Source organism: Dermatophagoides pteronyssinus, unplaced genomic scaffold, assembly GCF_027571235.1.
Source record: "Dermatophagoides pteronyssinus isolate colony J.1.1.1.1 unplaced genomic scaffold, Derpt_VIB-CSIC_2022.12 sq0005, whole genome shotgun sequence".
NCBI lineage: Eukaryota > Metazoa > Arthropoda > Arachnida > Sarcoptiformes > Pyroglyphidae > Dermatophagoides > Dermatophagoides pteronyssinus.
The window spans coordinates 569670-585478 of NW_027461529.1; the positions used below are offsets into that span (position 1 = coordinate 569670).

General features: G+C 26.5%; 1 protein-coding gene across 1 annotated transcript; it reads right to left on the reverse strand.

Annotated features, from left to right (window-relative positions):
* Positions 1–249: 249 nt before the first annotated feature.
* On the reverse strand, positions 250–2810 carry LOC113789757 (uncharacterized). Its single transcript, XM_027339337.2, has 2 exons — positions 2532–2810; positions 250–2400 (listed from the first exon to the last, which is right to left on the reverse strand). Exons 1-2 carry the CDS (start codon positions 2712–2714, stop codon positions 250–252), a joined length of 2334 nt encoding a protein of 777 aa, XP_027195138.2. The 5' UTR covers positions 2715–2810.
* Positions 2811–15809: the final 12999 nt, after the last annotated feature.

Genomic DNA, 15809 nt, shown 5'->3' on the forward strand with positions numbered 1-15809 from the left:
AAAAAAAACAACGTGTTGAGTATTTTGCGATCTACAAGACTAGAAAAAAAAATAATATTTAATATTAACATGTATCGTTCGAATGTTGATAAACATTGACGTCGTTGTTTTCGTCGACTGAAATGGTGAAGTATTATTCAATGTAGGAAAAGGTATAAGGACATATTTTCAAGGACAATAAATTATTTTGAAATAATGATCAACAATCTGGATCGTTAGGAGGCGTTGCTGTTTGTTGTTGTTATTCAATCATAAAAATTGTCGCTCAATTTCATATCGTAATTCGGCAAATAATTGTTTACAATAATTCAAATCATTATTAATTGATGATGATAATTGATGAAATTGTAGATTGAATCTTATTAAGCCAAATAAATAATAATAAAATTGATATATTCGATCATTTCGATTCAATTCATTTGTATACAAAGGTAATGTATCGTTTTCAACATCAATCAACATCGTTGTCGGTATAGCTGAAAAATAATGAAAACAATGATGATCAACAATTACATTTTTAGGATCAATTATTGGTAATTTGGTATTAGTTTTCGAACGTTCAACGTTCATCATCTTATCATCGTTTGTAATAAAATTTTTAAAATATTCATCAACAAACGAATTGATTAATGGGCAATACATAGAATCGGTTAACAAATTCAATAATCGAGCCAAAACTTTTCGACGTAGAATCAAAATATCATCATTAGTAATGGATACGATTCGTCGAATTGTTTGTCCAATTAATCGATCAATTAAACTTCGATCATATGGTTGTTTTTTGATTGTAGTTGGATTCCAACAAATTTCGGCCAAAATTTTCAACGGAACAGGAACATCTTCATGATTCTCGTGATTTTCGCTAATATTTATTTGTCGTATTGAATGGCGACAACAATCTTGTATTGAACGAATGGTTGGTTTATCCAGTAGATAAATGGTCGATATGTCCGTACTTGGCATACAGGCTAACAATACAAATGTTGCGCCTAATATGATTGATTGTGCACCAAAAAATTGATTTTTGCCAATCAAAAACATTCGTTTGATGAATGGATTTGTCGTATTTGATTGAAATTTTGTAACAAAATTATGTACATGACTAACATAGATAGAAAGGCTATCATTGCTTAATACATAAATGACATCATGTCTAAGGTTGATAGCGAAACAATTTACAAATCGTCCATTAAAACTAATGATTGATATCGGAATCAAACGCAACGGATCTCGATGTGAACAGATTGCATGGACCCATATATGATCATTCCATAGAATGTAAACAATTATAATGTCATTATCGATGGTTTCCATTTCAATCTGATAGCTAAGATATTGTAGATTTTTATCATTATTGTTTGAATAATTTTTTACATCAATCAACGATGATGAATGATGTATTGGACGATTCAATGGAATCGAATCCATTGATAATGATGATGAAGTCGTAAATGTTCGACAATACACGTGACAATAGTTTGATTTATTCAGATTACCTTCACTATAAATTTTGAATGGACATGCTTTAGGCATCATTGATCCATATATTTCATGTTGACCAGATTTCACCATAAGATTATTATAATAAATTTGTTTGTCGTTAATAATTGTATCTTCATGTTTTGAATTTCTTTTGAATTCTTTTATACAAATAATTTGAACATGATTACAGGATAGAAAGGCACAATAACCCGAATTAAATCGAATAATATCGGCTATGAATGAGATTTGAATAAGTTTCATTTTAATAAAATCGATAATAGATTGGTGTTGATCAACAACAATAAGCTCATAGATCAAAATTTTCGGTTCATTAGCCAATCCAATAGCAATATGGCCATCGTTTGGACAACAGGCAATTGTACGTAAATCCGAATATTCATCATCTTCGATAATAATATTAGTTTCAATAAAATCGATATCTTTTTTGATATTACGACATATACCAGCAGGTCTAAAATGTTCATAATTGGAGCAATTTTTTGATGGAAAATTCGTATAGATCAAAATCTGTCGTCTACGAACTGTTTGTTTCTTTTCGATCAATAAAGCTAAATATGATAATGATGAATGTTGTTTGATAGGTTTAACATATTGATATGTGATCACTTTTATTTGTCGAACAATTGGAATGGTTTGAATAGGCAAACGAAGATCATCATTATCATTTTCATTAATATCATTTGTCGTTGACCAAGCATTAATCTGTTTTCGATCATATAAATCAATACACGCATATGAATCTCGTATAATAAATATATCATCATTATCGGTAATACCGATATGTGTTGCACCAGGTTCAGTTAAAAATGTTTGCTGTTTTTGAAACCAATACAATAGATCATCTGAATTTGAATGATCGACAAATCGACCATGTCGATTGTCGGCCATTATTTTTATCTATTTATATATTTCAACAAAAGAACAAAAAAAAAATCAACAAATTTGAAAAGATTCAAAAAATTTTTTGTTTGTTTAAAATCATCATTTGGCATTTGGCTTGAAATTAACCGAAAAAAAAACAAACTTACCACTTGTTGATATTGTAAAGCATCCATGTGTGAGTACACAAATGTATACATTTTGAATTGGATACTTATTAGGCCAAATATTAAACAACAACAAAATGAATCCAAAAAAAAAGAGCTACCACTACAGCCACCTTTTGGCCAATATCCAGAATTCTGGAACAAATGCAAATTATTTTGTTTCATTTTTTATCCAAATTGATTATTGTGAACCGCCTTTCATTTCGAAATCCAATGTCATTATTATTATTGGTGGATTAATCATTGTTTTGTTCTGTTCTGTTATTTTTGTTTTTATCCAACGAATGATTGATTTTATTCATTATTCATTATTGTTTGTTTTGTTTTTTTTTGGCCATCATCATGATCATAATATATTCTTTGTTAAGTCTATTTTTTGATGATAATAATAATCTACATTTTTTTGTTGTTGTAAACACATCTGGATCACTATTTATTGAATTTATTTTTTTTCGATATCGATCTAAACATAAACAACAAAAAAAAAAAAAAAACAAAGATCGTGATCGAATACGAATCGATTGTGTTTGATAACAAATGTTTTTCTTGTTTTTTTTTATTTTTTTTTCCAACATAATCGATGATCATCGTAATTATAATGGACACCATATATGAAAATCATAAATACATCATGAACAAAAAAAATGGTTATAATGTTAGTTTTTTTTCTGTTCATTTATTTTCGGTTGCAAAATCATCATCATCGATAGAATTATTCGTGAATATTTGAAAATTCCAAGCAAAAAAAAAATTCAAAAAAATCGATATTTTATTCATTTAGTTTGCTTGTTTGTTATACATTTTTTCATGATGAATCAATTTCATTGATCAAATCAAATTTTTTTTTGGATCATTCGATGATGATGATGAAGGCCATCACGAAAAAAAACTAAGAAATATATAGGGCTTGTTTGGACATTCATCGTTGGGCGTATCAATTGACATGATGATGTTTGATCATTGATGATGATGATACGACCTATGTACATTGTATTTAATTATTTAGTTTGATTTTTCCGTTATTAAAAATGTGGTATGTGTGTGTGTGTGAATGTGGCTATTTTTGGGAATTCTCATTAGATATGTTTGTTTGTGTGTGTTTTTGTTTTATTTTATTTTTTTTGTATCTCAAATTTTCACTTTCAATCACATTCAGATTATTGCCTCGCCCTGAATTGAATTCATTATTCATTTTTTTTCTTCTATGAAATATAAAAATAAATATTTGAAGAAAAAATCATGATCATGTGATCACAGATACACACACAAATATGGATTATGATGATTGAAATATTTGCTGAAATGTCTAGATGTTTTTTTGTTTCACTTAAATCTTGTTAGTTGTAAATTGTTTGATTGGAATTTTTTTCCCATCCAATTTTTTTTCATCAATGAAAATAAAGCCAAACAAAATTAGAATAAAATAAGCATACAATCAAGATCTTGACATTGAAGTTGAAACAAAAGTACATTTTTGATTTCTATGTTGTTGTTGTTGTAGTTTTTTCCGGTGGTATTCATAACAAGATTAACAATGGCAATTTAAGCGTTTATCTATTTGTTCTAATTCGTGTTATGTGGATTTGATTGATTTTTTTGTTGTTGTTTTCATTTCATTTGAAAAGACAAAAAATCCAATAAATAAATAAATAAGTTAGCTGTTGTCCATGGCATATATTTAATTGATTAGTTGATTAATAAATTTTTCTCAAGTTTTTTTTCCATTAGCACTTTTATCAAAACTATTTCAAATTCTCATTTAATAATCTAATAATTTGGAGAAATTTTTTTTTGTTGCTTATAATTGAATGGCTGTTGGCCAAAACAAAATGTTTTGTTTGGGACCAAAAAAAAAATTATTCATTGAATCAACCACAGAAAAAAAGAGCGATAATTTTAAATCATTTTGGAATTTATTTTTGTGTGAAATTTTTGGAACTTGATAAAGCAAAAATCAAGAGAGAGAGAGAGAGAGAGATCGTTAATATGAATAAAAACTGTATCCACTGTTCATTCAATTCAATTCAATTTATCCATTAATTTTTAAATGTTGTCCATTATGATTGTGTTGTTATAATGAGAAAAAAATGATTATCATTTTTTATGTCAAAAAAAAAAAGAAAGAAAGAATGAATGAAAAAACTATAAAATTTATTGATGCAATACCTTTATTTTGTTACTACGTTTGTGTTAACATTTGCAGGGATTATTATTATTATTATTATTATTATCATTATTATGAAAGAAAAAGCAAAAAAAAATTAAAATCTTTAAAAAACAATAACAATAATAACATCATTAATCATCATCATCATTGATTGATGATTGATCCATTAGAGAAAAACAATAATAATAATTATTATTATCATTATTGATGATACACAATTTAAACTTAGACTTTTTTTTTCAATCGTGATAAAAATCAATGTTCTTCTCTCTTTAATCATACGAATTTTACATGAAACATTTCCATGTTTTATTTTATTTTTTTTTCAAACGAGACAAACTGAAAATTATAAAATTTAAAAAAACAAAAATGATAATTTGTTTGAAACGAAACGAGATTCTGAAAAAAAATTTCATGTGCTGAATTGATAATTCTTTTCATTAATATTATTATTATTATTATTAAAACTATACTTTTGAAAATATAAGATGCAAAACACGTGCTTTGAACAATAAAACATTTTTTTTAACAACAAAAACGAGAACAGAAGATCATATCTTTGAAATAAAATCTTTATTTTTTCAAATTCAAACAAAGAAATCCAAATATTATGAATAGGCTTCAATTGTTCATGTTTTTTTTCGAACAAAAAAGAAAAGAAGAAGATAAGATGATGAGATGTGAATCTTGAAAGTCGTCGTCGTGCGATAATCGTGCTCAAATTCAACAAAATCAAACGAAACAAAACGAAGAAGAATATATTTTTGAACAGAAAAACACACAATAAAAGGAAAAACCATACACACGATATATATTACACGTTTACATTTAAAGTTAGTTAAAAATTACAAATCATTAGCAGTAAATGATGAACTAAACTAACTAAAGACAAACAACAACAACAAAAGCTAACATTGTCGATTCAATTCGTGTAAATATGTTACATATTTTGTTTTGTTCGATATAAATTACAATGGAATTTTTAAAAGAAAAAAAATTATTGCCACGTGTTTGAACTAAATAGATTTCTAATGTTTATCATGTGAAAATTTAAAACATTAAGAACAACAGCAACAAAAAATTGAATAGATTACAGAAGTCATTCTTGTTTAGTTTCAATTCTTTTGAATCAATTCACACCCTTTTCTGAATCGATAAATTTTTAAATAGCCTTCACCTTCTTTTTTTTTGGTATGATTTCAAAGTTTTTAAAAGTTTTCCATTTTCATATGTATCAATTCATCTTACATTTGACACATACTTGAAACAAAACAAAAAAAATAAAAATTGATAAAAAAAGGAATTTTACCATCGTCTCTCACATATTTAGATCATTGATCCATTTTTGTTTTTCAATTTTTCAGTCGATTGATTGAAATTGAATGAATGTTTTCAACAATTTTTTTTTCGTTGTTCGGATCATTATTATTATTATTTTTTATTATTGTCAACCAATTGATTCGAATTTTATGAAACAAAAAAAAACATATTAAAACGAGAAGGGGAGAACGAAACAGAAACTAAAACAAAAACTAATAAAATGAAACAGCCAAAACAATATATGCAAATGAAGCAAACTCTAGTAACTCCATTGATTGTTGTGATGATGATGATGATGATAAAATGGATCAAAACAATTGAATTTATCCAATCCTACCAATTTTATATTTTTAATGTTTCTAATATCTTGTTTCGTTTTGTTTCATTTTCATCACAATAATATTATGATAATTTGTATGATGATAATGATGATGATAATGGGATTGACAACATCGACAACAACAAAGCTAAGATTCTCAGGCAAAGATTATAAAGTTCAATTATCGGTGAAGAAGGTATCCATAACTGTTCGAAAAACAACAAATGTTGTAATTGTGTCAGTTTTTTTAAGGATGGTGTTCATCAACATGATATTTGTCATAGACCTAATCGTGACAGCTGCCCTTTATATAAAAAACAAATTGATCGTCTAATGAGTCAAACAGCATTCAAATCATACACTTTACCTGCCAGTAGTTCATCGTTAACAACAACCATCGAACTTTCATCACAACAATCAACTTCCGCTTCTCCAATGCAAATTCAATAGATTAAAAATTATACAACAAAATTTAAGAAAAAGTTTAACTGCACACAATGAATTAAAAAGTTCGATCACTAATGATAATATTGATATTCTTGCTCTCCAAGAGCCTTATCTTTTCAACAACGTTTTTCCATTTTCAATTTCCTCAAGAATTTTTCATAGTAATATGTTGAATGGTGTAATATACAATGGTTTTGTTATCCTTAATAATAACCTTATTGTTGAACATTTAATGTCATTTACCAATTCTTTTGCTACAACTATTTCGATTCAAACCAAATCTACTAATATTATTCTTGTAAATATATATCTTCATTCCAACGTTTTCTGTGATGTTCATCAAGATTTTTTTGAATCTCTTCTTTCAAATTTTTCAAATTTTCCTATCATTTTATGTGGTGATTTCAATGCTAGGAATACGTATTGGCATGATGTGATTGTCAATAAAAATGGATTTAAACTTAAAGAAATAATTGATAATCACGATCTTATTGTGATTAATGATAAAACCAAAACATGTCGTAATGCTAGTATTATTGATTTGACAATTACAAATTCTAAAGCATATAACTATATCGCAAATTGGTCTGTTTCTCGTGCCACTGAATTGTCTGATCACGAGACTATTAAATTTCACATTGTATCATCTAATGATGAATTTCAAAAACATGTTATTAAATCTACGTGGAAATTCATCGAATCTAATATACAAGATTATACGAATCATATCGACATTGATAAATTGCAAGAATTGAATTGTTTTATTGATAGTTGTTCATCACCTAATGATATCAATGTAGCTGTTTCTAAACTGTCTAATATTTACCTAGAAGCGGCATATTGTACTTTTCCTGTTCGCAATTCTTCTCCCTATCCGAAGAAATATTCTTGGTGGACTAATGATCTTGAATTGCAAAAAAGACATTTTCACTTCATCAAAAATTTATATTATAGACGCAGTTGTCTTGTCACCCAAGATGATTATAAAAGAATTCGTAATAGCTATATTAAAAATGTGCGTCTAGCAAAAAGAGCTAGTTTTCGCTCGTTTCTTGAAGAAGCTGATTCTAATAATCACTTTGGTAATACATTTAAATTACTAAAATCAATGCTAAAAAAGTCAGATAACCGAATTCCTATGATTGATCGCTCACCACCTTCGAACAAGTTATTTATTATGAATCAATTGTTGGATTCTCTTTTTCCTGATGATGATCCTTCTTCCGACAATACGTTTTCTGGTGGCATAAGAAATCATACATTGAATCTGAACAATCATACCCATATATCGTTTTCAATTGATGAATTAGTTTCTTATATTAAAAAACTTAATTCTAAGAAAGCTCCGGGTCTTGATTTTATTTCAAACAACATGATTAAAGCATCGGTTGATTTATTAGCTCCTTCTATCTTATCGATTTTCAATAAATGTATTCAATTTGGTTATTTTCCGGATGCATGGAAACTGGCCACAGTCAGAGTCCTTGCTAAACCTAATAAATCTGACTATAACGATGTCAAAAGTTATCGGCCGATAAGTTTGATTTCTCATATAGCCAAATTATTTGAAAAACTAATCAATAATAGAATTTATCGACATTTTGAATCATATATGAATACTAATCAACATGGTTTTGTAAGAGGTAAATCAACAGTGTCTGCTTTAAAATCGATTATAAATACAGCTATTGAAATGAAAGCTGATAAAAAAGTAGCTATTATTGCCATTGATATACAATCAGCTTTCGATAAAGCATGGTGGCCGGCGATTTTATATGAGATGGACTCTCATAATTTTCCAGCTGATTTAATATTGATTATTAAATCTTATCTTACCAATCGATCCATCAATTTTGACTATGCTGATATTTCTATTTGGAAATCATTAACGAATGGTTGTCCCCAAGGTGGGGCGTTATCTCCTTTATTGTGGATATTATTGTTGAACGATCTTCTTGAATCATACAATATTCAAAATTCAAAAATTGTTGCATTCGCTGATGATATTACGGTCATTTGCTGGGCTGATACGAAGCAAGAATTATCACATAAAATTGTTTCATGTGTTTCATTTATTGATTCCTGGTGCTGTAGTAGGAAATTGTCAATCAATCACAAGAAAACAAACATTCTTTATCTTTTTAATAAATCAAAACCGGTCATTAGATTAAACAGCAACATACGTGTAGAACCAAGTGATACGATTAAGATTCTTGGTATTACCTTTGGTAATCACCGTCATCGCAATAAAATTAATTTTACCCCTCACATCAATAATATTGTTGAAAAAACTAGTAAAATCTGTAATATTCTGTTCGCTTTGATTGGAAATACTTGGGGCATTAACTCCAAAAAAAGGATTAAATTGTTTATTGGCATGATTAGACCGGCTATTGTTTATGGTTGTCACATTTGGTTTAATATGATTCCGGTTAAATCTAAACTGAAATTGAATTCATTACAACATCAAATTCTAGTTAAAGCTATTTGTGCATATCGTACTATCTCTCAAAATATTGTTTCAGTAATCTGTGATGTCTGCAAACTGTCTGATTATTGTGAAATTCTGGCAAATACATTTGATTCAGATGGTTTGATTAAAGGCTTGGTTCGTGAAAGTAGGAAGAACCAATTCATCACCAGATATTATCAAGATACAAATTCTATTTTTCGTGATTTTTTTCCATCTTTACCCATACCAAAATTTTTTCACTCGAATTTTTCTAATATTCAGTTTATTTCTGGCCACGGTAAATTTAACAGCTACCTATTTCGAATGAATATAGTCAATTCACCAGAATGTGAGTGTGGTTACGAATATCAAAGTCCGCAACATATTTTGTTCAATTGCACTTTCTACAATTTAAATAATCATTATTTATCCAGTGCTAGTGAATTTGTAAATTGTAAAAATAATTTTTTTACTTTTCAATTATATTTGTAAACAGTATATTAATATGAAATTATAATTTTTTTTTTTTCTCTCTCTTCTTTTTTTTTCAAGTAAACACAAATGCCATCTTGTTGGCAGTGTGTTATTTAATAAAATTATTATTAAAGTTCAATTATTGTTTCAATGTGGAATTGATAATGATGATGATGAAAATTGCCCGTTTAAATGTTTTTTTGTTTTGTCAAAAAAAAAAAGAAAAAAGAAAAAAGATTTTTGTTAAACTTCCGATCGAATACAATTTTGTGGTAAACATTTTTTTTTGCTGATGATAATGATGACGACATTGCATTACAATTCAATTCAATTCAATTCAATTCAACATTTTTTATTTAGTTTTTTTAGTGTTTCTGTTTATTTGATTGAAAATCAATCATTGTTATTCAAATTTTTTTTTTTTTGAATCATTTTATTGCATAAATGAAATTGAATTTCTTTCTATAATCTTTTTTGTTGTTGTTGTTGTTGAATAATAAAATAAAAAATCATTCAAAAGTGTGAAAGATGTTTGTGTGTAAACACACACACAGGTGTACGATTAAATTGTGATTTCTTTTGCAACAAAAAAAAAAACATTGAAATGAATATTTGTCAACCAAAATTTTGTTATCTTTTTGTTGGCGAAATAGAAAAATTTGTAAAATGCTAAAAAACTTTGAAAAAAAAGAGTTTTTATCCAACAACAAAAATCTTGTAATAAATTAGCCGAATAGTTTATCATGATTAATAAATTGTTTGCAATTGTTTAACACTAAACTAATTAAATTAATTATTATTATTTGAAAGTTTAGATTTAAATTTTAATTGATTAATGGTAGCCATAGGTTAAATAATAATCAAGATCAATGTCACTATTACATGTCAGATGATTTATATTGATATTTTCATTCAATCAATATTCAATGAAATCGAGAACATTTTTTTGTTTTGAAAATTTTTGCTTAAAATGAAAAATTCAATTCTATTGTTCATCATGATTTTTGTTTTGAAAAAAAATAAAGAAGAGAAAAACCTTATTATCATCATCATCATCTTTATTCTGTAGACAAGCATATGATAATGATAATTTTTTTTTTTGAAAAGAAAGGAAATCTCAATGATAATCTTCACACAAATGCACACACATTATATATAAACAACAACGAAAATTTACCAAATTTTTTTGTTCAGTGATTTATTGTCTAAGATTAGATTTTGTTTTTGTTTTTGTTTTTGTTTTTGTTTGCTTCATTCATTCAATTCATATCTTTAAAATCAAAGATACGATTTTTATCATCACATTAGATGATGGTGATGATATGATGGTGGTCAAAACAAAACAAAACATTAAACGAAACATTATACAATAAGCACGACATTTTATCAGCAACAGCCAAAAGAATGATTATAATCACGTTTGTTTTGTGCAGTGAAAAAAAAGGTAAGTAACAAGACAAAACAAAAAAAATCATTCGGTTTTTTTAAACATTTGAAAAAAAATGAAATTTTCTTCGAAAAAAAACAACAACAACAATTCTTATAATCATAATCATCATAAAGTTGTAATAATAAAATGGAAAAAAACCGTATAACACACACACACACACACTATATGATCATCATAAACGATTAATATAAATGATGAGTGACATAAAATGTTGATGAGTGAGTGAATTACTGGACTTCGGTCAAAACTATATTTCTGTTGTTGTTGTTATTTGGAAATTAATGGTAATTAGTTTGACCCGTTTTGTTTCAAGAAACAAAACAAAACAAAACTGAAAAATCTGAAAAAAACAGCGGATAACAAAATGGATATTTTCCTTTCTTTCTTGTTGTTTTCTTATGAATAAATGAATGTCACATTGATGATTTTTTTTGTTTTGTTTGTTCATTGATTACAAAATTGATTTCATCTTATATAACTAAATGAATGAATGAATGAATAATAATAATGATTATCAATCAGACAATTCCTCCCCATATAAACATTATTATTTGTCATCAAATCAATGAGGGTGAAAATCATTCGTTTTCTTTCCTCCCCCTACATTGATAATGTTAAATGTCATTGTTATTTATTACTATAGTTGTTTGTTGATTGTTTGTTATTATATTGATTTCATAACAAACATAATAATCACATGAAATTGAAATTTATTCAGTTTTGAATTTGAAACGAATAGGAAACAAAAGTACACATACAAACACACACATACATCATATGGATATCATAAGTTTAAACGATAGGAAAAACTAATTCCAAATGGGAAAAAATTTCATTTTAATCTGATCGGGATGTTTGTTTTTTTTGCTTTTGGATCTGTTCTTTTGGACAGTTATCAACAACGAAAACAATGTTTGTTGATGATGTTGTCATTGATATTTTTGTATCGAAATTTGGGGGGGGAGATGACCAATTATTTTTGTCCAAAAAAAATTAATTGAATTTGAAAAAAGGAAAAAAAATTATAATTATAATTATAGTGTCCATTTCTAATCGAAAATAATGATTCGATCTGTTTTTTTTAAAAAACGATATTTGAAGGAATCAAATTTCATCATTTGATCAAACTGAAAAACAAAACAAAAAACATTGAAATCAATGAATATTTTAGCGAAGTTGATAAATTTTTTCAAAAAAATACAATACGAACACCCTGTATTAACATATACCTAATTTTATTCAACGTAATGAAAGAATTTTATTTTTCGGATATTTTCTTTTAAACAACGCCTTTTAACAAAACTCAAATCCAAACTAATAAAAAATGAATTGGGATTATAAGAATAACAATAAAAAGGTAAAAAACAAAATCAATCAATGATTTATCGATTGATATTGATTTTGTTTATGTGAAATTTTTTTTTCGTTTTCGCCTTTCGATGATGTTGGGTGTCAAAACATATATATTTTTTGCTTTTGTCTGATTATCACTATGTATGCAATTCAGTTTTGCTTTTTAATTGGCATATAGAAAACATTTATTTTATTCATTTCATTTCTTGTACATTTGATTGATTAATAATTGGATTTTGTTTTGTTTCTAATTCAATTTATCTGATTATTAATCATATTATTTCATTGAATTTTCAGTGATAATTTTGTTAATGGATAAAAATAATGATGGGGAAAAGGGTGGCTTCAAAGTGGATTAAAGTGAAATTGAAACACCTTGTCACATCTGAACAAATTTCACTTTTTGTTTCACTATTTGATAAAAAAAAATTTCGAAATGAATTTTGTTTGACAAGAAAAAAAACCACCGCAAAAATTTCATATTTTTTTCTGCAATTTGATTGATAAATCAATAAAATTATGTAATTATAAAGATATCAAAAAAAAAATATTCATGTTTGAAATAACTGATAACCTTTGGTTATGGATCATGGTTATAAGAATATTATCAACAGCAACAACAACAACAAATTCAACAAGGAAAAGAAATTCAAGAAAACTTGATCAAGGTGTGCCACGAGAAAATGAACATTTCATTTTCAATTGGAAAATTTTCCAAGTGAAAAAAAAAATTCCAATGGAATGAAAACAAACTGCTGATTAATTGATACATTTTTTTTCTAAAAGAAAAAAATCTCTTCAAGGATTTTCTATTCCTTACCAAAAAAAAAACTCACACACCTACAATTTCCATGTATCAAATCATGTTTAATTTGTTGTTTATTAGCTACCTTTGGTGTGTGTATCAATTGTGTGTATGTGTGTTTCTGTAATTGTCAAGTTGATGATGAAATCAAAGAACACATCAAAAAAATAAAAAATTCCATTTTCTATATCTCAACCAATTCATCAAATGAAAACTTGAATAATAATCATTTTGCCTTGATCAATGAGAATTCAATGGGAAAAAAAATCATTCAAAGCTTTTTTTCAAAAAAATATTTAAATGAAAATAATTATAATAAATTATTTCTTATTTTCTATGTATGTGGTAAAATTTATTTATTCTTGTTGATCATTCGATCAATCAATTTGATTGATCGAATGATTGATTTGTTCACATTTTCACAGTATTTATTCATTCATTCAGGCTAATAATTCAATGGCATTTTTAATCATTGTTGAATAATGAGTTGTAATAATCAAGAAAAAAAATGTGATCATTTTGTATTAATTTTTTTCGAAATGATTTATAAATCACATCCAAAAATGAGATTGTTTTTAATAATAATAATAATCGATAATGTCACCATTGAAATGGCCAAACCTAGCGGTGTTTTTTTTATATTAAATATGATTAATTCAGTTAATGAATGAATTTAAAGAAACAGAAAAACATTAATAAAACATTGCGTGAAGAATATAACATATATAAAACAAAACAAAATACAAAATTTTAAACAAAATAAAAAATTCATTTGTCACACATATCATGATGACGTTGATGATGTATAATTATATTATTTAAGACAACAACAACAACAACAAAAATTGTCAAATTATTTTATAAAAGTTATGAATTTTTCTATTATGATTTGTAAAATGAAATGAATGAAATGGGAGAAAACAAAAAATCAGGTAGCCGAAAAAATATGCCGAACCGACGCCCATCATCAGACTCCAGACTAATGATATGACCCAATCTAAAATTGTGTCTCTCAATTTTTTGTTGTTGTTGTGTGAAACTAAATGATGATTTTAATGAAAACAATAACAAAAAAAAAAACATTATGGTCCTATCATTTATCATCATCATTATCATCACTAACCTACTCTAGTCAATTAGATATCTATTGAAGATTTTTTTTTTACAAAACGTAATTCTATGTTCATCATCATCATTATTATTATACGATTCATTCAAGTCCAAATTAGTCATTTAAGTTTTGTTATAATTACTTGCATACAAACAAAAACAGAGAGAAAGAGAGTAAGTGAGAGACAAATGAATGATAATATGGATGTGAATTTGTTGAAAATTTTTATTTTCCGCATTTCGATTTCAATTCATTTTATCATCAAATCTTCATATATGATACTTTTATCCGCATATGTCTCTTTTTGATCTGAATGAGTTGAATGAATTTATTTTTAGTTGAAAAACAAAAATTCTAGGAGTGTATTGTCTTCGGATTAATATTATACCGGCTAAAATTTGTTTTCAGCAATTATTCCATCCCAAAACAAAATCTAATAGCTACTACTTTGCTTCTGGTTGTCAATCCTAGTGTATGAGTTCGATCCATTTAAATTATTATATCTATTCATCATCATCATCGTTTTTTTTCATTTATGACTTTGAAGGAATGAAAACAAGATTAGACAATTTTCATTTTTCTTCCTATCGTTTTAAAAGATTAAAGTTTTCACACAAATTTTCAAGTAGGTGTAGCCCACTTTATTCGTAAGCCATCATTGTCGTTGTTTTCAAATTTTGGATGAAAAAAAACAAAATTGATTAAGAATTTTTTTGATTATTTCGAATAATCACGAACAAAATAGTCAATTAATATTGTGTTAATTAGATGATGAAAGTGAAAATTGAGATTGATTTTAGGCTATTTTTTCCCCCACCACCACACCACCAATTGAATAAATTATCCATAAATAAATTATATAGGCAAATGAAATAAACTTGTCAAACAAATGTAAATGAGAATTGTTTTCTTGTTTTGGACATTCATCAAAAAAGCAGAAAAATGATTTTATTAACATTATTTTTTTGTTCAATGAAAATATGAATTATGCAAAACAAAAATGAATGATTTTGAGCAAGTTTTTGAAAGTTTTCAATCTAATTATAAATCTTTTTTTTTACACTGGAACAATCGAATATTCCATTTATAATATGTACGTAAAGGGTTTGCGAATTGTTAGTTGTTGGTATAATTTCGATATGAAAATGTTTTCAGAAAAAATGAAAATGAAAATGAATTCAAAATCTTAAAGTAGCAGTAAACAAAGTAAAAGAGACAACGAATTTTGAATTGTAAAAAAAACAACTGGAACTTGGAATCAATGATGAAATTACTTGGGAAAGGAAAGAGAAAAAGTCTAGCCTAGTATGTAAGAGAGAGAGAGAACAGGAGAAATGCCAAACTATTTCTCCTTGGTTTTTT